This window comes from Pezoporus wallicus, unplaced genomic scaffold (assembly GCF_028554395.1).
Source record: "Pezoporus wallicus isolate ANWC-B61680 ecotype Strahan unplaced genomic scaffold, APGP_CSIRO_Pwel_v1 contig_7071, whole genome shotgun sequence".
In the NCBI taxonomy this organism is placed as follows: Eukaryota; Metazoa; Chordata; class Aves; order Psittaciformes; family Psittacidae; genus Pezoporus; species Pezoporus wallicus.
Window position 1 is genome coordinate 327,615 of NW_026640445.1, and position 14,942 is coordinate 342,556.

Consider the following 14,942-nt stretch of genomic DNA (forward strand, 5'->3'; position numbering starts at 1 on the left):
TTTCTGAAAATATTAAAAAATAGGTATCTTAAAGTCTCAGTAATATCTACATCATATCAATAGCATCTTATTTCTTATTTCTGAGATTCATACATACAGTTCTCAAGAGAGCTGCTGAGAGAGCTCCTGAACAACAGGAGAACTTTGAATTTATTGGTTAAAGATGTCAGTTTGCAACAGGCCTGTTAGAGCAAAATTAGGGTTGTTATTGAAGTGCTACTTCATAATTTTCAAAATGGCAAAATATTGTCACTTCTTCAATGCAATTTAGTACTCTAAGTAAGTACAATCTTACAAGCTTGTCAAACAATGTACTGTTTTTCCCTAAATTTCAGGCATGTAAGGGATCAGCTGAACCCTATGTGCTGTGCTACCTGAGGAGCTTCAGATTGCTCTTTAGGCAGGACTGAGCAGCTCAGGAGTTCTCCAGGCATTTTGTTCCTTTTCCTTAATGAGAACAGAAATGGCAGTTATTTTCCTGAGTATTATTCAGACAAGTCTTTAAGACAGTGGCTATTGCATTCTTGGTGGTTTAAGTCCAGCTGTGTTAGAGCTGTAATGGCTCCTCTCTGTTCTTTAGTTGTTGGCCAAATAAAGCTCTAAAAATCCATTGAGAGCATTTCTGTCTATGCTGTGTTTAACTAATCTACGTTTCTAGAACCCTCTATTCCAGAGACACAGATCTGTTGATTTTGCTTCTTGTTAAGAGAGTTAAAGTCTTTGGATAGGAAGTAGTTAATTTTTACAGTGCCTTTTTGGGTTTGTTTGCTTCTCTTTGCCTTGTTCTATTTTTCCAGAAGGGGTTCTAGATAAAGAATGCTATTTTTCTGCAAGCAAAACACCGTTACCTGTTTTAATTCCTGGGTGTGAGATGTGTCAGCTCGTAGCTGTTGAGCTTGCCTATAGTGTTCCTCTGTGTATGAGTGTTCTGCTGTAAAACTGTCACAGTGAGAAAATGCAGTGGCAGTAAACCTGAAATACATTTCATGTTCCCACTTTTGCCCCAGTTTATGTACCCTGAAGTATTGTCTGGGATTTAACTGCTAATGGCTGAAATTAGAAAATGTAACTGGGAGAGGCTTTTCTTACGATAGAGAAAACGGGAGACTTTCACTTGCCAATTGCCTGTCACTTCCTTTCTAGGAAACCTGAGTAATGATGGATCCCTTGTGCTCTATGGGCAAGCCGCCCCTTGTACAGCTGCAGATCCCCTTGCTGCCATGAGGAGGTTTCAGGTTTTATTTACAGCCACAGCCGTGCCTATATATTCAGGGATTTGCTGCTAAAGTTTACTCAAGGCTCCATCTGCCTTTCTATTAAAGATTGCTGTGCTGGGTGGTTTATACCCATCAAGTTTAATACCTTATTCCCTAGTCATCTGTGCTATAGTGGCAAAAATGCAAAGCCGCTTGGAAGGAATGTTGTGGTGACCTCACCGTGTGCTGCCAGAGCCTCACATGCCTGATGAAGTGAAGTATCACATCCAAGCTGTCCCCTGGGAAGATGCAATCGGCCTGCAGGCCTGTCCTGAGCTGCTAGTCACTTTAATAAGAACAGGAGAGTGTTCTGTTCCTCAGCATCTTATAATGACAAATAATAATGCTAGAAGAAACACCTGAAAAGATCTAAAAGAACAGTGTGAATGGCATGAGGAGCTGTTTCCTCCCCACAAGCACACTATCCCCTGTGAAAACAGCACTATGATTATTATTTTTTTTTTAGATTCCAGTGGTACTAAGAACAGAAAGTAGAAGAGATATCCCTAGGAGGCTCTGATCCCCTTTTACCCCTCAGTTTCTCAGTCTGTTGGCCTGAATTGGATTTTTGTTGTGTTTGCAGTGCTTATAAATTGTATCCAAGTCACAGCTTTGAACAGTCTGTTATCTGCTGAACAGATATGAACTGGTCAGAGGCTGTGCTAGCATCTTCTGCAGTGGGGCACAGGCATAACCAGGAGGTAGACATCTCCATTTCTCTCTGCTGGAACACAGATCACTTGTGCCCAGCAGGTCCTTCTGTTAATTAGGGCTGTCAATTAAAGTGGTAGTGTGCCCAAAGTGAAAACAAACCCAACTTGTCTTCTAGGCAGCCAGCTGACATCTCCACTTGGATGCAAAAGCAATGTCAAGTTTTTGCAGTATTTAAAATTTCTTTTTTACAGAAAAAATATGATCAAAATAGTCATCAAAGGACAATCTTCCCAGTTTCTATTCTTTCTGTGGTTCATACCTTTTCACCTAAAAAGAGAAGGGGAAGCTCTAAGAGAAATTACCTCTTTGAGAGAAAAATAATATATTTTAATTTTTCAGAAAAAGTGCAAATTCTTCATCATTCTTGTGGGCAGATGATAACAGCTTGCAACCCCAACTGAAAGAAATGGTCAGCAGACATAAATATTTAAACTTTTCATCTAGTGGCTCAACAGTTTTTGGCTGTTTCTGATTGACAACACGTTACAGTATCTGTAATTGAGAATATTCACTCTTTTCTTAGACATTTGACATTGCAGTACATACAGCAATTCTTTTACCAGATTTTTTAAGGAATTGCCAGAAATGGTTGACTCTGAATTGTGTCTGAGGGAGCAAGTAAAAGGTTGGTGGGCAGCAGGAGACATCTGTAGACTGTAGTAACTTACTGTTTGCAACCCTCCTGAATGCCTGGTATGATAGGTAAAGAGAGAAACTGCGCTGTACACAGCTTTAGCATGAGCACTCCTTTGTGCAACCCAATTTTAAAAGAATGTATCAAATCCTTAAATACCCAGCTATCATTCCAAAGCATGATGTTTTCTCATGCTTCCTCATGGCCTGCTCATCTAATCTCTCTATTCTGAACCTGCCTGGGATTTGTGTTTTTTGCAGGCTTCAAAAACAGGATTAAAAAATCAAATGCAGCAACTGAAATAACCAGGTTTTAGATGGGAGAGCCTTGCTCCACTCACTTTTTTAAGATGTCATTGGAACAGCATCCCGTGGTTAATGTATGCACTGATCCTAATGAAGAGAGAATGATGGTCTCCTCTTTCAAAGTATGGAAGCCTTAGAGATCTTCTGGGATACTCAAAATTCACCACTTTAAACTACTAAATCGGAAACTTGTGATCACATGTGATTGGAAAACTGCTTTCCTCAGTCTACATCTGTTGTAACTGCAACAAAACTCAAAACTCAGATAGGAATTGGCCCCTTTTTTTCATTTTTCACTACTGAATAACGAACCCAACTTGTATTGCTAAATGTTGTTTCTTTAATGAGAAATATTTAGGAAAATTACTTCATATTTTCACGCTATATATAGGATATTATTTTAAAATATTTTTAACCTTGAAAGGGCAAATTGTTATGCCAGGTGATCATTCCTTTAAGGGGTGATAAATCCAAAACATGAATGTGTGACATAAAATAAGAAATTAATATTTCAGATAATTCACTTTCAATCTTACTTATAAATAATGGTCAGTAGTATAAAATAACTTAAAGGACTGACTTAACTAGCTCCTGGATTGTTCTGCTTCCATACATAACCATCCCCTAGGCCATTTTTCTGGATAGAATGTTTGGACATGTTTGGAGGCTGATGCTTCAGAGCATCTGTTTCTGCAGCTGCTCTGAAAGACAATTCAGTAGAGCTGAGAGAAACAACCCTGGAAACTCCTCAGAAAGAAGCTGAACTGAACTTTGTTTTTCTCAGTCACATGAAATCTGAACCTGAGCTAGGCACATCTGAAGCACTGATGAGTTCAGGCAACTTTGGCTGTAAATCATATATGGAGTCTCAGATTTTATGCCTCCATATTTTCTGCTTTGTAGCTGGAGTGGAAATAGAGATGTTAAATACTTTCAGAAGTTGTTGTTCTGTAGTCCTCTTTAATGCTGGTAGGTTGAAATAATCACAGCTTTAGACCACTTAAGGTTGTTTGCTTGTTTAAGTAAAAGGGAGTATCAGTCAATCTTTGCACTCTCCTCCCTGTCTTAGTGTCTTTCTCTGTCTTTTCCCTCTTTGGCATCAGACCTTTGTAAAGTTTGGTAGTGATGGATAGAATATTGCAGTTGTGGCATTGAATTGACATAGTTACTTTCTGGAGCTGTTGTGAATACCAAAACAAGCAAGCTCAGAAAGAAACAGAAGGAATTGGTGAAATGTGAATAATTTGGGAGCTGTTAAACATGATGGGGCTTAATACAGCTCATGAAATACCCATTCATCTGAAGCCAAGAACATGTATTCAGGGATAATACCATCCGTACATGCCTTGTTTATTTTATTCCTCCTTAAGCATTTATTGTTTGCTAGTGTCAGAGATCATCTGGGCCCAGCTGTAAGCCAGTGAGGATCTACTGCTCATGCGTAGGTGCTCCTAACCATGTGTACCTCTGGGGAAACTTGTAAGTCAAGCACCACTGAACAAAGATCCAAAACTACCTAGGAGAGCTGCCTGGTGCTGCAGAATGTCTATTTATCCATGTACATTTTGACAATAAGTACTAAATTATCATACAAATACACTTTCCTAAAAACCATCTGCAGGAGTTAACACTGTGAGTAGCAATTTTCTTCCTGACATTCTGTAAAAAAAACCCAAAATCTCTGCTAAACAGTTTGGCCCATTCAGTACATTCTCTCCTGGTTGACTGGGTTCAGGCAACTTCTGCAATCAATAGCTTAATTTAGTTTGACAGCAGATGGCTGGGGTAACTTAATTTCAATTTAAATTATGAAGCTTTCTTTTGGACTTCAATCTAATATTCATTTCGGTGATCATTCTAATATTCATTTTGATATTGCACTCTGAGGGGAATGATTTTCAGTTGGTGTTACAACTCTAGTCACCCAAGCTAAGAATTGGAAAGCTACTTTGCAACTGGGCAACTGCTATTTGTGCCAAAAGACTGCAGAGATATGAAAACATTTACATTTGCTGTTCTATCTAGGTGCATTTTTTAGAGGATCTGTTCACTAAAGTATCAATTCTGAAGTCTAGTATCTTAAAAGAAATGTGTGCCTGAATCAGCGTGGCTTTCTTGCTTCTCCTGCTTAGAGTTACTGCTACAGCGAACAGAGTGCAGCGGTTGGACTATGAAGTGCCACCAAGCTGGCAGCACAGAGAAAGACTTCCTGTGGCGTTTCCATTGGTGGCAGGATTTTCCGGCATCCTTTTTTTTTTTTCTGATGGCTGGTCCCTGTTTCCCTGTCGCCTGCCATGCTTTCAGGAAGTGCAGTTATTCTCACATTCTTGACATTCTTAATGGAAATAAGATAAATGTGCTGCATTTTTAGGAAATAAAAAAAAAAAGCCCCTTTCATGTTCAGCTGATCTAGAGCAACTTGCATCAGGAAAAAAAAATGGTTTAAAGTAATTTATTTCTAGTTCCTTTACTCAGTACCTGAGTGTTCTTATATTTTTTTGGGGGGGAAAAAAACCCCAACCCCCCAAAAAACCAACCCAAAATCAACAAATGGTTATCTGCTGTGTCTGTATTAGCATTTTTGTAAGTAATGCAGTTATGTATCCTATGTCTTTAAATATGCCAGAGTACCTGGAAATAAAATGAATAAGTGAAAGGAGCTATATCCTACTTAACCTCTCTTCTTTTGAGAAGAAGATATTCTAAGTCTTAGTATTCATTTGATTTGGGGATGAGGTCGGGTGCTTGATGAACTTGGTGAAGCTGAATTTATCCTTCATTATGCTATTGTAACTGGGATAAAACCTTTACTCTAAAAAGACCTTCCCCCTACTTGACTTTTCAAATGTTGTGTTTTGATAAACTGAGGCTTTGCATGTGCTTCATTGCTTTGCTTCTGAGACCTGAAGTAGAATGCCATTCTGTTGTATGAATTAATCATAAAAGGCACACTAAATTTTCCATTAGTTTGTTGCTAAGAGAAAGGTTACAGGGACTGGGAAGGTGGGTGAACAGAGGGGTGGTGGATGAAAGCTCAGGGAGGTGAGGAGGGTGAGCATACCGGCTCAGGTAACCACAACCAAATGATGCAGGAAGGTGCACAGCAGCTCTTCTGTCAGCCTGAGATTGCCCTGACAGGTGAGGTGAAGCCTCCACAATCTCTAACAATGGTGTGAATGTCTGTCAGGGCTTGCTCTTTCACATTCTGTGTCTACATTTTCTGTGTGAAGATTGAAGAGAGGACAATTTGAGCTGGGAGAAAAGGTGAAAGTGCATTCCCTGCTAATGAGTTCATCATTTAAATGAGTTCAACTATGCCACCCTGTGTTGTTGCAGGGGGGTGGTTGTTAAATTTTTCCCCTAATGAATTTGCAATGTCAAGATGTCAAGAAATCCACCCAGTGTGTTTGAATGTAAGGTCTGTGTGGAGCTATTTGAACATGTGCTAAAAGATAAAGTCACTGCTGGAGATCAAGTGCCATCAGATAACTGGAAATGCATTTTACTCAAACCCAAGTAAATGAAGTCTTCAGTCCTTCATGCTGAAGGTTAAATACCTGCTACTCTTGCTGCAGCAATAGCAAAGTGTCACTTTAGAGCACTTCCAGTGAAGTCTTCTCTTCAGAGCAGCCTTCTTTCCCTTTGATTGCTGCAGCATCCCATAGTGACCTTTTGGCATTAGATCTCCTGGATAGAGTTTGAGATGCACAAATAATATTGTGCCTCACATTGTGCACTCTTGACACACTTTTTTTTATTCCTTCTGTGCAAAAGAAGGGATAAAAGGTAAATTATTACATTTTTAATACATCCATAAATCCGTAGTGTAAATCCATCACATTTTAAAGCCAGTAGCTTTGCACTTGCTGCCTTCCCAACAATGGTATTGATGATCTTAAAACATATGTTTAGGTTTAATCCACCCTTAAGTGGATGTCACTTTTTTTGCCTAATATTAGGCTATAAATGCTATTTTAAGGGTCATATAAGGCATCTATTCTGCAGACTAGGCAATTTATTTTTAAAAGCAAAAAAGCTGAAAAGTAGTGGGTTTTTGCAGAATGCTTTGAAAATGAGCTGTGACTTTCCAAAATTATGCTTAGGGTATAAAGCTTTAATAGGTAAAAGTGTTTTGGATGGAGGGGATGAGGGTAAAGTGGGAGGGCGAAGGTGATGTTTAAAGTATTGTTTGAGGATTAACTTGCAGCCTGGTGTTTGTTAAAAGACAGTCATTTCAGATACTGTGCTTTCAAAAGACACAACAGGTATGACACTTGGTGTGTCATAGTCTTCATAGTCTCTTTTGCTTTTATTTACAACAACTTTGAGGAAGAGCATCTCTTAGGTTTTTAAGTCACCTAGGCAAATTTGAAAAATAGATCAGATTTCATTAACTGTCTTTCTCAGAATAAAATGTATATAGTTTATAATGAATAATTATTCTTACATATGTAATTCAGTTTTAATTTTTCAGAATAAGACCCAGAAGGTACCTATTTGGGTTCAAAGTTTTTCATTAAAGATAATGCTGAAAAATCATTGTGATACAGCTGTTTACAGTAAAATGAAGTGCAAACAAACTGCTGTGATGCTACAATTCATGTATACATGGATTCTGGGTTTGCGTAAGTCAAATCCATGTTAGTAGTAATAGACAGCTTTTGTCTGGCCATGAAAAGAGCCCCTTGGGGGTGTTAGAAAACAGAAAGAAGTAAGAGTGAGAGAAATTGATTCTGATGTTAATGTCCTGGATCTGAGAGATGAACACTGCCCTACATTTTACCCACTTCAGCAAGAAATTACTTCTGTTGTAGCTATTCTATGTTTGGATTTACTGCGGTAGTTGAAAACTAGAAAGTGACTTCAGTCATGCTCCAGTTTCTCTGATCCTCAGTCAAAACACAGCATTATTTGTTCCATAGATTGCAGTGCTTGACAGGAAAGTAGAAGAACGTGAATAAAGAGGACTGCATTAAAGCATCCCTCTCATTTTCTGAATTCTATCGCATATGTCATAGCAGGACACAAAGTAACTGAAAGAGATGAATTTCTGGTGTGCTGCATTACTGTTTTTTTCTCCAGACTACTGAGCAGACTGCCATTTTCCCTGTTGTTCCATCAAGAAAACAAACTTGGTGGAGGGTCATGTAGTTGGTTAAGAAAGCAAAGTAATACTTTCTAAGTGAGCTATACTTCTGCTGTGGAGGAAGAAACAATGACTAATAAAGGACCATTTTCCTAACCCTGCTTTCCTATTTTATCATAGGAATTTGATGATAAGTACGAGCCAATAAAAAGACAGGGGAAACTATAGGGAAGTATTTCAGCTTTTCTGAAATTACTTTTCTATACCTTTTCCTCTGACTTTAATTTTCTTTACAAAGGTTTTTACATTTTTGCATGTGTACAGCAACACTTTAGATAATGTTTTTTTGCAGTAGCTATTCTGATTTCTCAGCTCTTACACTTCTTGGTTTCTCATAAATGTTTAGGTATGACACTGTCCACATCTTTTTTTCATAGATCTCCCACTTCAAGTTATTACATTCAGTAATGCACTTTTGGTTATTTTTAGAACTATTACAATTCATAATTTTGTAACACCTGATGTTGTCCTATTTTGTGTGAGCTAAAATTCTCCCTAACCCCTTTCCTTTTTGTGCTTGCTAGGTAATGAAAGACATTTGCCTTTGTACTCTCATATAGATATTCCAAAATGTTTATTTTCCCTCCTACCCAGTATTATTGCAGTAATTTCAAGGAAGTTTACAAACCTGCCAGTTGCTCAGATGACTCATAACACTATAGTTCTGTTCCTCTGCATTCATTACAGATGCCTGATGCATTTGGCTACTTCATGGCAGTTACAAATCTTGTTTCTTGCTGCATTCCAGTTTCTGTAGTTTTCTTTCATCCTTCTAATAATTCTTAGCAGTATATATAAACCTACACAATGTGGCAAAGCTTTTTGCCCCCTGAAGTGGCTGCACTGAAATGACAAATTGATTGATTCCATTTTACATGACTATGGTTTGCAAGAGTCTTTGAGCCTTTCTTGACGTGGGGTGCTGTACTTGGTGCCTGTAAGCCGTTCCACTTCTATAGCTTAAATAGCAGAGAGGTCAGTGCTCAAACCAATGCAGAGCTTCTTAGTTGTCTAGCACAGATGAATTTACTGCCACAAGGACAAAGATGCTGGGGCTTACCAGAAAAAAGAGAGAAAGAAGGAAGGGGTGAGTGGAGCACACATCCAGGCTTGCCAGACCTGCCTTGAGAATCACAAGACAGAGATGGGCTACTGTGTCCCGCAGTCACTGCCGTATGCACAGCCTGGTTCTTCTGTCAGTGCGAAGCAAAACAGCAGATGTATCTTTTCCCAGATAGACACAGAAGGAAGGGAATTCCTCTGTAGCCCCAGCAGCCTGCTGCCCTGTGCAAATGCCTGCATTGTCTGCTTCCAGACCTTCTGCTTACTGCCAGCTTTGCAAACATGGAAAGGGTCAAATTTCAGATTTGCCCAGATTTTGTCGTCTCAGTTTTTGGAAAGTCTTATTAATGAATGTTTAAAGTTATCTGAAAGTTCTTAAAAACTTAGAATGTCAGGAATTCACCTCCTACTGATGGAAGAGTTGGGTCCCCTAACATCCAAGAGCTTCAGTCATGGCTTGTGACTCCCTGCCCACGCTGCAGGGTACATCATGTTCTGAAGCTTGGCTTTGCAAGGAATAGTACTTCTGTGATCAGCACATGATGATTACAGAGAGTAATTATAACATTGAGAGGTTATAAGATTTATGTTGGAAATATATATTCTGAACATGAGTTTGTAGACAGAAAGACTTTTTGAGGCCAATCCACTTTTTTATTTACAATTCATACATTGGGCAGCAACTGATAGCAGAACCTTTCAGCACTCGGCATCTGTCAAGAAAATGCGTCATGTTTTAAATCAATTTGGTAATGAGATTTATTGTGACCTTATAGAAGTAGCATAGAGAAAACCATCAAAAATAAAGCCTTCTTTATCTTCAGAACCTGCTTTCCTTGTAGGTACCCATTGCAGCTGATGAGAGACTCTGGGAAGCTGGGGAGGTGGGTCCACAGTGAGGGAGTGAAACTGATTGTGCCTTGTCTTTCTGTCCCAAGAATTTACTACTCTGCTTAGTAACTAAGGAGGCAAGCTGCACATGAAGAGCATGAGTTCTGGGGTAGCATAAGCTTTTTGCCCTGGAGTCTTTAGCAAAGTTATCTTTTCCCTCTGTATTTCTGACTAAGTCTGTTTTTGATAGAAGAATAGCTGAGTCTCTTCATATTTTTTTTCTGTTTACCAGCATGTGTTTTATATGCTGACATTGCAAAACTATGAATCCCATAATAAACAGATGACAGATTCTAGAGTGTATTTTAACTTCGGTCAGCTGGTTGCAGCAGTGTCTCTGCCTACATTAAATTCCAGTCCCTTGCCTGAACCAAGGCATCCACTGAGATGGGTAGTATCCTACCTTTCTCACAGATAACTGCAGAGGTCTAAAAGCATGAGATTGTATTGTATTGATTATGGCAATTGTCTGCTGTAGAGCAGAACTGTTACACATATCTTGAGGGTATGACAAACAGTTTTCTTTTACTTTCTTGTGGGCTTACCCATAGGATGTGGATTGCTCTTTCTTTCTACACAAACCAAAGATTGCCTCCCAAGTGCTGAATCAAAGCATGTCATTTAGAAAACTGTCTGGTCTTGTGCTGAAGACTGCAGTTTGGGCAGTACCCAACATCCTCTTGGCTATTTCCGGTTTAGCTGCCCTCAGTGCTAGCTAGCCATCCATATCTTATTTCTGTATTGAATAAGCAACACATCACCTATCAGATGTTTAGCAATTGTTTTCTCTGTGTTAAATTACCACTTAAAAGAAGGAGGGAGTCAGACTTTTAGCACTGATGGAGCTCTGCTGAGTTTTAAGCTGAGGGAATAGTTTCAGGGAAGAGTGAAAAAACAAAGGAAATGGTGGCTCAGCTATTTCTTTTAATGGCTGTATGAGCCACCTGTACTTTCTCTAAATTAACTACTTCACTAAATTCCAATTTGATGATTTCAATGGTGACCCTTGGGGTAAGTATCCTAGAAGGGAAGAAATAAAGTACGGTAAATAGTCACTTGACCTTCACTCTTCACTTTTTCATGACAGTACACAAAATCCAACAACCTCACTCTCTCCTGGTATTGCTCTTGGTTTAACATGAGATGGATAGGGGTGTGTTTCAGTGCCACATATTTTTTTATCCCATGTAGATTACTGCAAAAGCTGGGTTCTGTATGACTGATGGTTTCAGAACAAACATGCAATGATGTTAAGAGTGAAAGTATTTTTTTTCCTGTCAGTAGCCAAACTCTGGTCTGACTAGGTCTTGCTCTGTCTTCTAGATAAAAATGAAAAGCTTTATCAATTTAAACCAATTGAAGCTAGTGGTTTCCAAAACTTCAATAGCAACAGAATTCTCAACTGGTACATACTGATATAATTGAAGTTGATGTTGTAGTTGTTTGTGCCACAATTAATTCATTTTTCTAATTCCCTTTCCATGAGGAGAGGTCCCAATTGCTACGAGCAGTACTTTGCCAGCCTCTGTAGTTTTTATCCACTCTTTTATCCAAACTTTAGTGGTGCTCCCCAGTCATGCTTTGTGGCTCCTCAAAGGTACGGCAGTGCCGGGGAGCTGCAGGGCCAGTCAGAGTGGCAGGGGAACAACCTGTGAAGCCGATTGTGTAGCTGTATCCTTCCCATTCATCTGACTCCTATGGGATGGGAAAAGATGTTGAAAAAGCAGTGTGTTACTGGGGGATGTGATAACTTTGTTTTAGTGCATGATTTAGGTGGGGTTTCGGCTGAGATGATACTGCTTTCCTATTGCCTCTGTATTCTGCTAGTCTTGTGCAAGAGGTAGAAATCTTAAAGGTTTTGGATGCAGAAGAGGGCAACAATGCAAAATAAACTTAAGTTTTATCTTTTTTTCCTTTCAAAGATTGCAAATGAATTTCTGTAGGTAGAAGAATATTTTGATCAAGGTCTACAGCTGACAAGTGATTATCCTTGCAAATAGCCTCCTCTTCTTGTACATGCACATTAGTGGCTTCATTTGTGAAATATCCATGCATCTATCTCTTCTAAATCTCACTTTACAGTGCTTCTTAAAAGGACACAACCCACCTCTTTTCCTTTCCTTACTGACTTTGTTTTCCTCTATTCATTGTGTTCTCTACATACCTGAGAGACTGGGATTATCCCATTCTTACATTTATAGACAGATGACCTGAAAGGGTTGAACTTTTCCACATGTTCCTTTATTCCTCGTGTTCTGTAGGTACATAAATGATATGTTTGCAACTGCAAATCATAAAGAAATACTTCCTATAATTTTTTAAGCAAGATTAGATAGCAGATGTGCCCCAATACCTTCCTCTCTATTAGCAAGTGCTTAACCTGCACTTTCATTGTCTATTTTTGGAAAGAGACATAAAGTAAGTGTCTGTGGCAAACTGGTGAAGTCACATTTTCATTCTCATTCACTATTTTAAATAGCTAATTGGTTATTGTTTCAATTCTAAAGTCTCCATTTTCATTTCTGTTGATTTTGGAAATAATTTTGCATCTCAAGGTACTTACCCATTTTGAGAGCGAAGATGCAAAGATAACAGGGCAAGACATTCTGTAGCTTTGTTTCTCAGTATTTTTTAACAGCATCCCCTAAAATAGAAATGCAAAACTATGTGTCCTACTTTTCTCTCACTAAAATAGATGCCTTTTGTTAATTTTAGATACAGCAGAGCAGGATATGTAATTAATGATATCAAAGAATCCATATGATATTTAACAGGGTCCTAACATCAAGGACAAAAGCCTGACAACAGCTTTACCTAATGATTTGGTTTGTAAAATGCTTTCTTTTATTTCAGGAAGTTGGATGCTTTCATCTATGATGCAGCAGTGCTGAACTACAAGGCTGGAAGAGATGAAGGCTGCAAACTTGTCACAATAGGGAGTGGATACATCTTTGCCACTACAGGCTATGGAATTGCACTTCAGAAAGGATCACCTTGGAAGAGACAAATTGATCTAGCCCTCCTTCAGTTTGTTGGAGATGGTAGGGACCAATCTTTTGTCCTTTCTTTTCTTTCTCTATGTATGCACAGTAAATTCAGTTTCAGTAGCTCTGAGACTTCTACTCCTCTTACAGTCTTTAGAAAAACTAAACAAATGCAAAACAAATGAGTAAAATTTTTTTTGATGCAGAGACAGGAATTCTCTTTCACTCTAACTCACCTCATCACCAAGGGCATTTGCATCTATTTTCAGGAAGTGTTTACATATGCATCACAAAGTAACACTGGCCTCAGTGTTAGAGCTTCTCCAAATTTACTTGTTTTCTCTCTTAATTTTGCCTTTGAGCAGTTCCTGAGTTTTTACTTGGTTATTTTTCAATGTAGCAAGGTTGGGGGTCAGTCTCTTTTCAGAAGTAAGAAGTGATAGGATGAGAGGAAATGGCCTTAAGTTGCACCAGGGGAAGTTTAGATTGGGTATTAGGGAAAAGTTTCTTCACCGAAAGGGTTGTCGAACATTGGAGCAGGCTGCCCGGGGAAGTGACTGAATTGCCATCCCTGAAGGTATTTAACAGATGTGTGGATGTGGTACTTAGGGACATGGTTTAGTGGTGGGCTTGGCAGTGCTAGGTTAACAGGTGGACTCAGTGATTTCAAGGGGTTTTCCCAGCCAAAATGATTCTGTGACAGTTTTGCTGAGTGTTTAGCTCAGTTCAGCTGGTGTGAGTGATGCCAAATCTAGGATGGATTAATTTAAACTTCTGATGAAAGAATGTTTACGGAATTGAAATAGAGTGACTGGTTTAACTGGATTTCAAACAGCTATTTTTCAGTCTAACACTAAAATAGAAGAATTGTAGGTCCTCTTGGCACTTCTGCCCTGAGCACCTTTGGTGTATTTGTAGACAGGATTAATGACTTGAAGTACATTTTAAATATAGAAATGTTTCTTTGCCACAATGAAACTTCAAGCCTTTAACATGTGCATGCAAATAATATGCTGGTTAAAAGATGTCTGTTTATGACTAACTAAAATCCTTCTTCAGATTGGAATATGGGGTATTTTACATGATCTGTTAGGGTTTTTTTACACAGATGCATGTGTTAACTTTTTGACAGCTCTCTGTCAGTGAAAGGAGGGTTTTACTGAAAAATAAACATGCACTTAGTGTCACCAATGGAATGCCACTGAGACTAAGAACAGCAAATTTTTGTATAATAGAACAGTTTAAATAGCAAAGTGCAGGACCTCAGCATAGCACCCTCCTGTTCCATAAAAACCAATACAGTAATTTTCATACTGGAGACAGTGAGTTTGATAGTCTTCCAGCACATGGATTTTATTCCTATTATAATACTAAATGAGTGGAAGAGATGTAATCATCATTACTGATGTATTTTGTCTGATGTACCTATAGAGATACTAGTGTCATCATTATTAATCTGATGGATTTAGAGAGGCTTATGAAAGAAACATTGCTTCCTCCTGCTAAGGAATGAAGCTATCACCCATAATAGCTAGTTTTCAGGCAATTACATAGTCTTGTAAAGCTAAATCTCTGCTTTATTTTTCTATTTGTGAATATTTTGTGAATAGGATATTTTTCTGTTTGTGTAATACTCGTCAGGTGCTGTTATTCTGACCCAGAGTAGTTGAATTCTTTTCCCAATGCTAAAGAAGAAAATGCTTCTGTAGCCTTAAGGAGGATCTGGGGTGTCTTTCTCAGCTGTGGGCTAACCCCTCTAGATGTTGTCAGAGCATCGCTGAGGTTTTCATTCTTTTCACCTTGCATTTTCTTCATGCTTACTCTTTCATCACTTTTTCTACTTCTCATCCAACAAAAAGAAATTAAATCACAGGGAAGGAAAATAAATTAAATAGAAGGGAAAGTATTTGAACCTATTCAAGAAAAAGTTTGTCAAAATACCAGAGGTAC

At 38.6% G+C, this 14,942-nt stretch overlaps 1 protein-coding gene across 4 annotated transcripts in view; it reads left to right on the top strand.

The window, feature by feature from the left end:
- GRIN2A (glutamate ionotropic receptor NMDA type subunit 2A) overlaps positions 1–14,942 on the top strand; it is a 180,319-nt gene that overhangs the window by 146,856 nt on the left and 18,521 nt on the right. For all 4 annotated transcript variants that reach the window (XM_057418953.1, XM_057418954.1, XM_057418951.1 and 1 more), the window contains one exon: positions 12,862–13,049. In XM_057418953.1, coding sequence (XP_057274936.1) covers positions 12,862–13,049 — 188 coding nt within the window. The remainder of the gene's footprint in view (positions 1–12,861; positions 13,050–14,942) is intronic.